This window comes from Alosa alosa, chromosome 7 (genome assembly GCF_017589495.1).
Source record: "Alosa alosa isolate M-15738 ecotype Scorff River chromosome 7, AALO_Geno_1.1, whole genome shotgun sequence".
Classification (NCBI taxonomy): domain Eukaryota; kingdom Metazoa; phylum Chordata; class Actinopteri; order Clupeiformes; family Clupeidae; genus Alosa; species Alosa alosa.
This window is the reverse complement of record NC_063195.1, coordinates 20,136,378-20,148,928: the sequence shown is the minus strand read 5'-3', so window position 1 is coordinate 20,148,928 and position 12,551 is coordinate 20,136,378. Positions and strand designations below refer to the sequence as shown.

Here is a 12,551-nt window from a genome sequence, read left to right as displayed (position 1 = left end):
ACTGGTGACTGACATTCCGAGTGATATTCAGGCTGTCTGTCAATGTTACATCTTAATGGCTCTTTTGGAGTAAACTGACCCTCGCCAGATGAATTTCGTTCCGCTTAGCTCCGCCTAGCTTCACTCACATCCATCTGGGACCTCTTCCATTGAGAGTGATTTCTGCAACCGACTTTATGGTTCAGCCAATCAGGACGCAGGGCGGGAGTTTCATAGATGTAACATAGTGGAGAAGCGACCGTGAGACTGTTATCAGCAGGGGGTCAGGATTTGAAGGGTTAGCTTCAGCCACTTAGCATGGCATTTGGCCGCCGACATTTTTGAAAACATGGCGTTACATGGTTGCAACTTCCGGCACCAGTTTTTACATGCTGATTGGTAGATGACAGCTCATGCACGAGTTTAGTGTTGGGCACGAGCGTCCTCGCGCGTCCATGTTGGTTTGCATTTCTGGAAGACGACAAATAAAACAACTAACTACTTGGATTAAGCTACTGATACTTGACTTAATGCCTACATGGTTTAGGCTTTGTGGTAAATAAAAGAAAAATGTTAATGTTGTCATATTAGGCTATTATTTGCCGTATATGCGGGGTGCCAATTACAAGTAACTGACTATGACCATACACTTTGGCAGATGCATAGCAATGACCTATATCCAATTATTAGGCTACTCATTGCATTGTGTATGAAGACTAAAACGCACAGGCTGTAGTTCTGTAGAATGCAACGTCTGGATCATGTAACATATGTCTCCCCAAGTGATTTAAAACTAAACAAATGTCAATGACTTATTTTGTTTGCTTTCTTGCAACATTGACATGATTAGGCTATGCATTTGATTTAAATGTTCAGGCTGCCAGTCGAGGCAAAAGCCAAATGTCCAACAACAGTTGCAGACTCTATGCCTGCTCGAACCACAATACCCGAGGGATGTGCGCTTCTATCGGAAGTTTAACTTGCATTGGCTTCATTTCGTCTGCCTGCAAATGTAGCCTAGGCTTAACAAGCTGCAAATTCACACTGGGTGCAGCTAAAATCCCAGCTATCCACACGTTTCCTACATACCATGTCTACTTAATTGTCATTTTCGTTGGATAGCCTATTGCGTAATAGGCCTACAACCTGTCCAAATATAGTATTTAGGGATCATTATTTGTGAAGCCTAAAGTGACACAATATTGATTCGCATAGTTTTTTATCACATATGAACATCACATTAAATAACCTAGGACTTCAGAGACAGGGCCAACTTTACCACCATTCCCAAAATGTTATCACAACCAATTAAATGAATTTATGCTTATAACGAGGTGAAGCGTTCCCCTTTAACTTCTTTTCCTCTGAGGGAATGTCCAATCTTCATCAACGACATACCGTTGTACCTTACGTTGTCTCCGTCTGTAAGGTGGAATCTAATAGGCTAATTCTAGTTGGTGCCGGAAACGAACACCCATGAAACGCCATTTTCGTAAAGATGGCTGCGGTCAATTTCATGCTTTTTTGGCTGAAGTAGCTAGCCTACCATTGAAATGAATGGAGGCGGGACTTAGTCACTCTCTCCAGTTATATATAATACCTCCATGGTTATCAGCGTCACGGGTTGGCTTCGATGTGAGTGGTTGAAGTAGCATGTCAATAGATGACGGACAAGTGGCTTATTCAATCATATGCAAGCATTTTTTGATTAGGCCCAGTCTTCTGAAACACCATTCCAATGGATCGGTTCCAGATGGATGAGTGGAGCTAGGCGGAGCGAAATTCATCTGGCGAGGGTCAGGTTACTTTTGGAGAGCCACGGATCAGATTTAATTTAGAATCATCAAAAAGATTCCAGTATGACATGGAGACGTGTATAAAAATTAATATCTAGCTTTGTTACAAACTTAAACGGGAGGTGAGTGTGATTCACTGTGCTAGATTGACTGCATGTTACAAGAACACTGGGTCATGTCATGTAAGGAACATGGTAGGCTTAGGCTACTGTAAATAAACGGAAACATAGCCTACATTGCAGAGCCACTTCAATTTTGTTAATTTATGGTGAACACATGTACACAACTGTCCACAGCCCCATGCTTTTCTGACGTGACGATGCTAGCACGTTAGCAGCGGTTAGCTAACTATACTAACGTAAGTTATCTACAAGTCTGAAGTCTCCTCCAAGTGACAATCATGTTATACACAATGAATAGCATGTAACCTACAATGCGGAGCTCCATAGACCGTAAAAGAAAGATAAGCTTGCATAATTTTTCCTCTTCGCTGGCCATTGTATTTAAACCTTCTTCGGTATCGCTAGTTAGTTGATACTGCTGATAGTCAATTGTGGTTCTTGTGTTGGCAACAGGGTTGGCAAAATGCTCATCAAGGTCCAGTACCGTGGACTAAAAAAGTACCTCAAACTGCAGCCTGGTTTTTCTTATGAAAGTTTCATTGAAGAAGGTGAGGTTTTATGTGAGCTTAGCTAGTGTTCATGCGCATACAGTATTTGAATGAAATAAATTTGAAATCAATGTTTGCATGCATCTGATATCAGATCACTTGGCCAGTGGGTAAGGTAAGGTAAATAAGGTAAGATTTTGTTACCCTTTAGTTGAATTAAATTAACTAAAATTGGAAACTGAATTTCTTAAATTCTTAAAGCAACCCTTTAAGATTCAATTTTGTGTTTTTGCCGAATTTGTGCCAGCCGGTTCTTCTACTCTAAATTCTTCACTTTTCTGAAGTGATATGGAGAGGTCCTCTTCAGACAAGGGACATCAATCTCCTGGTGCAGGAGAGAACACCTCTGCCATAGGGGATGCAGCAGAAAAGGTCAAATGGGTGAGCATTTAAAAGTAAAATCTCACTAGGAGAAATCCTTGTCTGTCCTCCAAATGCGGAAGCCTGGCTTCGTGTTCCGGTAGTGTCAAATCAACGGGCACGTTCAATCTTGCAGCACTACACAGATCTGGCTGAACGTAAGGCATGCTTTTTAGATTCAGCCAGATCTGCTTGCAGATCCAGTGCTGCAAGATCGAACGCGCCCGCTCATTTGACGTTAACGGAACACGAATAGGCAATTTTCAGTTCCAGTTTCAGATACAGGTCTTGTTATAATCTCCCTGTACACTTTCAAAAGTTTATAATACTTTAGTTTGTCTGTAGAGACCCTCACCACACTACCAAGTGTAATTATATTTTGAGCACTTCCAGTGGTTTAAAATAGCGTTTGTTTTTTTCGACATGCTTGCTGCCCCCTTACCTTTCACTGTAAGCCCATTCAGTGTTAACGCAAAAAACGGTCTTGCTCAAAACTCCACCAATTAACACAATTTTGCTACCATACTATCATAAATAGACCCTATGTTGTTTGTACTCTTGAGTTACACTTTAAAAAATCTCCTGTGTTTTTAGAGGGTGCAGGTAAGTTTTCTCTTTACAAGTGTATCACCGTTATTGTTTCTTTTTTACCCATAGATGGTCCAGGAGGTTCTGGAGAAGAGTTCAGGGGGAGAGGAAACAATGGAGGAGTATAAGAGATTGAGCACCTTGACACACTGCACAAGACAGCATCATATCCTGGTCAGCCACATTGTTGAAATGCATGGGTACGTTTTGTTTTGTAATGTGAAAAAACAAAGTATAAGCATTATTGTGCACATATAGCCTCTTACACAACTTGCCGTGACAAGAAAAACCTAAATTTGGTAGTAGAATTGTTGTGTAAAAACAATTTTGAACTGATGCTTGTCCTTCTTTACACTTCTCATCTTCTCAAAGGAACTCTGGATCTCATTCATAGTCACCATTGGGTCCTTGGTTACCTGTCTGACCAAGGCCCCTTTGTCCCGGATTACTCAGTTTGGCTGAGCGGCCAGACACCATATATGCTTTTTTTTTTTGCGGAGAGTTGGAGGATTTTGTGTAGATGTTGATGAAGATGATATGTTTTTTATATCTCTGTCAGTTATCTGAATATTTTTTAATGCCCAAGCTATTGTTATTTTTTTTTCTTCTCAACGTCAGGTTTAATTTACACTGAATAAATGCTGTTAAATGAAATACTGATTCTCTAATTGTGTATATACACCACATCCTTTAAAATGTATGGTAATAGACTTATTTAAAACATGCATAACTGCTCAAAAAAAGTGAGGCAACTATATTACACATGATTTTATCATGCGAAATTAACCAGAAAAAATCAGGGAAATGTCCTTGATTTATTTTGAATATGCTTAATTGCATTGAGATATTTTACACATTTTTTTTTGCATACATGAATAATTAAGTAAATGTCCATGATTTGTTAAAGTCTATATTCTTAAAAATAATAGGGTTATATTTTTCCCTAATATATTCACGTGTAATAAGTTGCCTCATTTTTTTCATGCATTCCTACTGTGTCATTTTTTACAGTGTAGTTAAATATAGTAAAAATATACCCAGAATACAATATGCTGTGACATCTAAAAAGCAATACCATATTGTAGTTACTGAAAAATGTACAACAGTTTGTTACAGAGGGTCAGATAGGTATTTTTGAAATGGTTAGGATAGGTACTTTTGAAATGCAGTTACTCACATCTGACACTGAGTGGCACTGCAAGCGAGGGATGGTCCTCGTATCCTTTCACAACACACAAGTAGTTGCCTGCATCCTCACTGCTGACTGGTTTGAGAAGCAGGATGTTGTTGACGACTGCATGGTTGTTACTCACAGGCTGTGAGTTCCTGTACCAGATGTAGGTGGGGTTGTTGCTCTGTATCTGAGGCCACAGATACCTGCAGCTCTACAGAATCAAACAGAACCGCTGTTTACAATCTATAAAGTGTCTAAAAGCAGAGAGCACATTTAATGTAGTGTGTCACTTTTGATAAATGAAATATGTAAATGAAATATCTAAATAGATTGTTGTATTTCTAATGTCAGCACAAATCAACAAAATTATGTGTTTGAGATCAGTGCTAATTTCAGGAGTAGGATATTAGGCCTACTCTGAAATAATTTTCAGGAGACATATTGTTATTATAAAAATTCAAAGTGAAGGTTACCCTGAGGATTACATTGCAATGGGCACATTCTATTCTTTCTTCTATTCATATTCCTCTGTTATTGTAAGATACAAATTTAACGCATTACGGTAAAGTATTTTTAAAATTACCTGAAACAGAGAGATCAACTCCAGGAGTTCCCGACCATTTTTCCCACAATACATTTGTTATGATCCTGATGCAGTATTCACCAGAGTCACTGTCTTTCAGATCCTTTATCGTCATGCTGCAGTCACTTTTTTTATTTCCAAGATATTGGATCCGACCCTTAAACTGTTTGTCTTGACTCAGGTCTTTCATCTCTCCATTACTGCTACATCCTCGATACCAGAATGTTTCTTTCACATAAAGGTGGCCGGGGTATGTGTATGTGCAGTCCACATGTATAGATGAGCCCGCCAAAGCACAGACCATCCTCGGAGTGTAGGATGTAGAGAAATGGGCCCAAACACCTGTAACACAAATGGTACAGTCTGGTTTACTGCTATATTACTGCTATATTAAATATGTATGTAAGCAATATGTAGACACAAAGGACAGGATGTCTAACTGTGCCCTACCATGAACCCAAAATACTAGTAACACAAATGATAGTCTGCTTCACTGCTACCTAAAGTAATTTATCAACACACAAGAGACAGGATGTATGTAGTGGAAGATATTTCAGTAAAATGCTCTAAACAAAACCGATAGAATTTATGGAACACAAATAAAATATATTAAAAGATGTCTTACCTGGTGAGTGCAAAAAGTGTATTACCAAAAAGACATATCCTCTTCTAAGAAACATGACTGCATCTGCCTGTTTAAAAGAGCAGTCTACATTACAAGAATTGCATTGAATAGACTGCTCTCTAAATGTCAACGCGGCAACTGTAACATGTGTACTTTACCAAGCGGTTGATGACATAACTAAGAGATGGGTGATCACAAGTTAAATGTGATGATATTTTACACATATTGTTTGAGAGACAAATCAAGCCAAAAGAGGGAAAAAATACCACATTTTATAGCAATCAACTAGTTGTGGAACAAGACACAAGAATCACAGAAATTCATGAACCAATACTCACATTACAATACAATGACTTCCAAAACGTTGGCCTATCGGATAAAAGAAAAACTGCAACCAACTTGCTGTGACTGTGAGGAAGACGGGTAGGCGTAGTGCAGTCTTATATGACAGGCTTTCTCTGTTTTAATAGACTGTGATCACATGACCATACCTTGATTTAAAAATAATAAAAAAAAATTAAAAAATCAGTAATCAGTAACCAAAGCAATGACATCAGTTATTTGCTCTGCTCTTGAGTAAACTAGGGGAAAGCCATACTGTCTCTCTGCTTCCATGAGAATGTTTTGTGATGTCTGACTTGTTTATTCACCTTGCATTTAATTAATTACTTATTTTGCCGAGTTATATGTTTGTTTTTTTGTTTTGTTTTTTGTAATTCATTGTTGATATTTTAAATTGATAGTATCACTTATAATATTGTTGTAATTGCTACAACTTTTCAACTTTGAAACTATTTTTCTCAATTAATACTGTAGTGTTTATACACGGTAAGTCACTTTGGACAAAAGCATCTGCCAAACACCATAAACATAAACACAAACATATTTATTGTCTGGTTATAAAGTAGTCTTGTTGAAGTGTTGTTTAAGTGTTCTAAAGGTGTATAGCCTACATGGAGCAACAGATTGATATTGTTTTTTCATTCATATGTTTATTTCAACAGAGTAGAGAGTAGAGGCACATGTTGGTAGCACACATTTTCTAATAATTCTGTCTATAGTGTATTGCAGTGTATCACATGTTCATCCAAGTCATTTCAATGTAAGATAGCAAATAATCACAGACTGGTGGAAGCTACAGTAAATAAATTAGAAATTTGTGAACGTATGCAGCGCCAATAGTGTCACCTCTTGCATATCAAAAGTCACACTTGTCCAAGTCAGTGCGCATAGATTCTATGAACATCATACAACATGCAAGTATTTGTGTGTGAACATTTCCCTGTAGCTTGTCAATCTTATTTCTTGGGGCTGAACATTTGCCAGGACTATCGATGACGCAATAAATATTTCCAGGTTAAGGTTTTATTCAAACTAAGAGTGTATAGATTCAACCACTGTGTAAGGATTCCATTGTAGTCCTGGGAAAACTCACTTGGCTTGTTTGGGGCTAAAAAAAACCCTGGGTAAAAAGCTATTCAGAAGATTATCTACCTTAATATTATCAGGATAATAGGATTGCATGGTTAATGTAACTGTTTCCTTGTTAAATCAAACACACAGTGTTTGCTGAGCCCATGGTGCCACAAAGACACATGGAAAATCATTGATTAGCCCCATATTGTGTGATTTTCCCCATAAATTACTTCCCTGTATTATGCAATAGGTGGATTTTGGCATTTGTGTATTTGTGTGTGTGTGTGTGTGTGTGTGTGTGTGTGTGTGCACAACATTATGTAATTGCCAGGTTCCCCTTTCATATATTGTATACAATTGTGCTGATTATTAAACAGAGCTAACAATAACATGTAATTCTGGTAATAGTGTACACACAATTGACAGACAAGCTGATAGACATTAAGCTGCCAATAATTCCATTGACTCAGTTGGCTTGTTAATACTGCCAGCCTAGGACTGCATGGTTAATGGTTAAACACATTGTGTTTGTTGAGCCCATGGTGTCAGACACACATGGTAAATCATCACCCCATATTCTGTGTTGTATTCCCCTTCAATTCTTTCCCTGTATTATGCAATAGGTGGAAGTTGCTGAAGTGTGCGGCGTGCTCCCTGACCTACTGACTGAGTCATCTCTGACTACTACAGAGATGATGGCATGCAACTGTGGAGCATCATCAGCAAGTAAGATTATCAATTTGATTAAGTATGGGATAATGGACAACACAATGCGTTCGGTTAACAGTAGGGTGCTGTTACACCTCGGAAGTGCATTATTTTTCTGTCACTGAGCTAAAGGCCATCTCAGTCATATGCTACAATGTCGCTATGCTCCGAACATCTGTCAGATCGCTATATTATAGCTCTGATCAACAGTTCATTTAAACTTGACAACGAGTTCGGCAAATTAATATACAAATGTGATATGCCCAACAATCAACAATTTGCAATTATCAGAAAAAAATAATTTGTGAAACTCTGGATCACAATAGGAAATTCAACTAAGCAGTGGTATAACATAGATTATTTATGTCTGTGTGTGTGTGCGCGCGTGCGCAACATTATGTAATTGCAGAAGGTACCCCTATCACAAATTGTATACATTTTGCTGATCATTAAACACAACTAACAATAATGTGTAGGGTGGCCTATAGTTCCATGTATGAAAGTACCTTGTAGTGTACACAGTGTGCATTCATTAAAAATAATATTTTTTGCTTACTAGTAGCAAGTGATCAAATATGTGCTGATAGACATTAGGCTTCCCTACACTTTCATGAACCCCAAGAATGTGGATGACAGCGTTTGATATGATGCATTCAGCTGTGGGAAGTGATGTCACATTTTGGCAGGTCAAAGTCATCTGTTCTCAAGAAATCTAAAGGGAAACACTCTTATGGTACCTGAACATGCACCGACGGGTAAACCAGAGACTTACAGGTGGACCAAGGTTGGGGGTTCGCTAGCCCTTGACCCCCTGGTTGACTTTGCCTCTTGTGGGTTGAGTGGGGTGGCCTCCCTTTCACGATTTTGGCCCTTGCGTCTTGCAGGGCTTTAATCTGTGGTTCCTTAGGTGGGTCTTGCGTCTTGCGGACCAACCTAGGTGGCCCTTCTGCCCTCGGGGCTTTGCCTGTGTGCCTTGCGGGGGCCTGACCTTGGTGGGCATGTTAATGGTGTAAATTTGTAAGTAGTTCATTGGCACTATGGTGTTCTGGATTATGAGTTGCACCGTCTTCTCGTTGTGTGTCATATGGAATGTTACATGGAATGGAATATTACATATAGAATGTGTAACGGAGTGGAGAGATAGAGAGCGGTTGGTGATTTTGTAACCTAGGTTCTCTGAGTGAAGAGAGACTGTCTCTCCAGTCTCTATAGGCCGCTCAGAGACATGTTCTGATCAAACTATCTGATTCCACACCAGCGCAGGTGTTTTATAGATTCTCTGTGGGCGTGTCCGGTGTGACTTAAAGTTTATCCACGGACCTTGACAGGTAGAGGGATCATTCCCCATACATATGGAATGTGTAACGGAGTGGAGATATGTGACCCTGCAAGGCGAAACCAGTCGCTTTGGTAAAACAATAGAGAACAATAGAGAATCAGAAATAAGTATAAGAAAATTTAATTGAAGCAGTTCAGCAATGTTTTTAGTAAAGAAATCACATAACAAGTGTCAGTGATATGTTCCAGTGTATAAAAAAAAAAAGTGCATTTATATTTAACCTGCAAAATTCCACAAAGAAAACAATATTTGTTGCGGGGGGCTCACGACTCCTTCCCCAAAAACGAAACAAAGCTACAGGAGAAAAAAAAACAATTAAATTCAGGATCATCCTCCATCTTCTGACATGACTGTTTGTGTGTTCAGTGAGTCTTCAGGCGTACAGGTGAGACACCTTCAGACACCTTCACTGTTGCGTACACCGTCTCCTCCTCTGGCTGTCTGCCCTGAGGCTCTATCACTATGCTGCTGCTGCTGCTCCAGTCTGCCTCGCGCTTGCTATTGGGCACGAACTGAACGCTGGCGTAGAGAACGTCCTTCTGATCATCCACGCGATCCATGGGGTCAGAGGTCGTCATGGATAGCGCAGGGTCGGACACCGTTGCTATAACGTTGCAGTAGAAGATGCCGCTGTTATGCTGGTGAAGGGGAGATCACATGTGTTGTTTGAGCTGAGGAGGGCCATGTGCTTGATTGATTATCTGTTCATTCTACCTTGGATATACTCATTACTCCACTACTGCTATTGAATCTGCATATATGCTTATCTTATCAGTGGTGTTGATCAATGGTCAATGGTGTTGATAAAAATCCATATTGTATACATGTCAGACATGTGATACAGCTGTATCAAAAGGTTCATACAGTACATTACTCAGTCACTGAAAATACCTTACCATCATCTGCTTTACCCATGACATCTTTACTTAGAATCACTTTCTTCCTCCTGTTTGAACAAGACAGCAAGAATGTGCGAGATGGTGACATGCAAGAATGCAAATATGATGTAAATGTCTACACAATCTACACAATCAGCAGTTGGATGCGTTGCTTTCATTTCATTCATGCTAAAGATGATAAATACATGAAGGTCATTTATTCAAATGGAAGGCAAAGAGCAGAGTCTCTAAAAAAATGAAGATCTTGTCCATGAATTATAGCTATTGTGTGGCATGTGGGAGTATTGAGCTGACACATCAGTTTTTGCGCTTAAGGTCTTGCCCCTGATGTTAAAGGGAAACTTGGCAGGATTTCCCCCTCTGCTGGAGAAATTGCACATTATGCTATTTCAAACTGTGGAAAAAGGTAATGATAAAGCACATGGATTTGTTTACAAGCTAGCAAAACGGTTAGCATAAGTTCGGTAGACAATGTGGATGTTACAAGGTAAGAAACACGATTTAAAACAAGTTTCTTGTTTCTCACTTCTCTTTCCGGGACGGTAGTCTCAATGTTGCAAGGTTGGTTTTCCGCCTGGGGATGCTAGGGGCAGCGGGAAAAGTCACCATTTTCACCGGAACAGGTAATTTAACCATCCAAATAATTTCTAAACTGGTTTATTACGTTGAAATAGTTGCCAAGTTCCCCTTTAAACTAGCAAATTAATTTAGCCTAGTTATTAAATTAGCTGTAGGTGCACTTTGCCCTTTGCCCACCAGGTGTAATAATATCACTATCACCACCCGCACGTGATGACCACAGCTCCCAAAATGAAGAGAGCCAACACGGACAGAATGACCATCGCCAAGAACTCTCCTGTGATCCACCATGATGGCGCTGTAGGGAGAAATGGGAAGGCATGGAAAGAACAGACATAACGCCGATAGCATACATGTATGACAGGGGACATGCTTACACGAACACACAGACAAACACATGCATCACATGATTGTAGAAAATGATTGTATTTTTTATTTTGTCAACATTACTGCCTGTCTATCTAATCTACTTATGTAAAAAAATCTATCCATTTACCTATTTGTCTTCATGTGAAGTTCTGATTATTATCCAATGTGTAAAGTGCATTGGATACCAAAACTGCATTGGACACCTTTAAAGGTATACTATGCAGGTCCGGGTATTTTTTGACAAAAAAAAAACAGTGTTGTGTTGATTGAGTAACAATAACCCAATACAGTTCCACTGAAATTACAAGGAAAACAGTTGTTTTAAATTGAGTTAGGAAAATTCATTAAAATGGATGATATAGCGTTTCAGAACTAAACTCTTAATTTTACTCTGCCCTTGTAAATAGCCTACTTCTTGTGGCTTGTTCCCCCTGTACACAATGAAAATGGTTTGTTGTGGAGGTGAAGGATTAACAACAGATTCTGACAAGATGTCTTCGGGCCGCTATTCTTGCGTTGCATGGCTGGTTCTCTCATTAATGGCTGGCTGGCTGTGCTGTATGGCTATGCTAGGTGAACGATTCCCCTATTACAAGTTTGTTTACCATAAATGGCTTCGTAAAGGTTATGAAAATCATGCATAGTGTACCTTTAACAGACTCAAAATGACAAGTGCTGTGGAACATGAGTTCACGTTTTCAGCTCTGTGGAAATATAGGAAAAGGCATGAGTTTGACGGTATCAGGAGGCAATAGAGGGAAACAGAGTATGTGACTGCCTGTACAAATACTGGATTTATACCGTTTTTTCCACAATTACTGTAAGGATCCCGGTCATGTTGCAGAGTACTTGTGATGACATTCTGAGTCTGATTTTTAGGATCAGGATTCTCCAAACTATGAGGTGCTTCACTAATACTAATAAGACGAACTAGGCTTACGATGCTGTTGGAAAACTGGCCCCGGTTCAGATTGGTTGCTCTGCCTATTGCCCCACGTGAACCCTCCTGTTATAATTAAACATGGGCTGCTGGTAGTGTAGTGGTTAAGGAGCTGGGATAGTGTGCTGTAACCTGAAAAGTTGTGGGTTCAATTCCCAACTTCTACCGTTGTGCCCCTAAGCAAGGCACTTAACCCCAAGTAGTCATGGGGACAATGGCCTTTGTAATGCAATTGACATATGTAAGTCCCATTGGATAAAAAGTGTCTGCAAAATAATGTAAACATGTCTATCAGTCGTCTTCTAGACACAAACCTGCAAACGTTATTTCCACTCCAGTGGAGTTGTGAGAGCCAACTTCATTCCACGCCTCACAGAAATAAAGTCCACTATCACCAATATCCAGAGTAAAATTGATCTTCTTTCCAGCATCCACACGGAATGTCCCATATCCATTCTGTCTGTACCAGGTGTAGTCATGCACAGGTGGGTTGGCATCACTGCTGCAGGTTAGAGTCACTGAATCT

The 12,551-nt window shown here is 39.5% G+C and overlaps 2 protein-coding genes and 1 long non-coding RNA gene across 3 annotated transcripts in view; 1 reads left to right on the top strand and 2 right to left on the bottom strand.

The window, feature by feature from the left end:
- LOC125298149 (B-cell receptor CD22-like) overlaps positions 1-5,489 on the bottom strand; it is a 21,527-nt gene extending 16,038 nt beyond the window's left edge. The window contains exons 1-2 of the mRNA XM_048248857.1: positions 5,151-5,489; positions 4,571-4,778 (exon numbers count right to left, since the gene is read on the bottom strand). Coding sequence (XP_048104814.1) covers positions 4,571-4,778; positions 5,151-5,204 — 262 coding nt within the window. The 5' untranslated portion in view covers positions 5,205-5,489. The remainder of the gene's footprint in view (positions 1-4,570; positions 4,779-5,150) is intronic.
- The window catches only part of LOC125298155 (histone H3-like), a 781,614-nt gene that overhangs the window by 86,265 nt on the left and 682,798 nt on the right, over positions 1-12,551 (bottom strand). The gene's annotated exons all lie outside the window — the stretch shown is intronic.
- Positions 6,458-10,722, top strand: LOC125298198. The gene is made up of 3 exons (XR_007194185.1): positions 6,458-6,603; positions 7,815-7,917; positions 10,684-10,722. It is a non-coding gene; the product is annotated as an uncharacterized LOC125298198 (long non-coding RNA).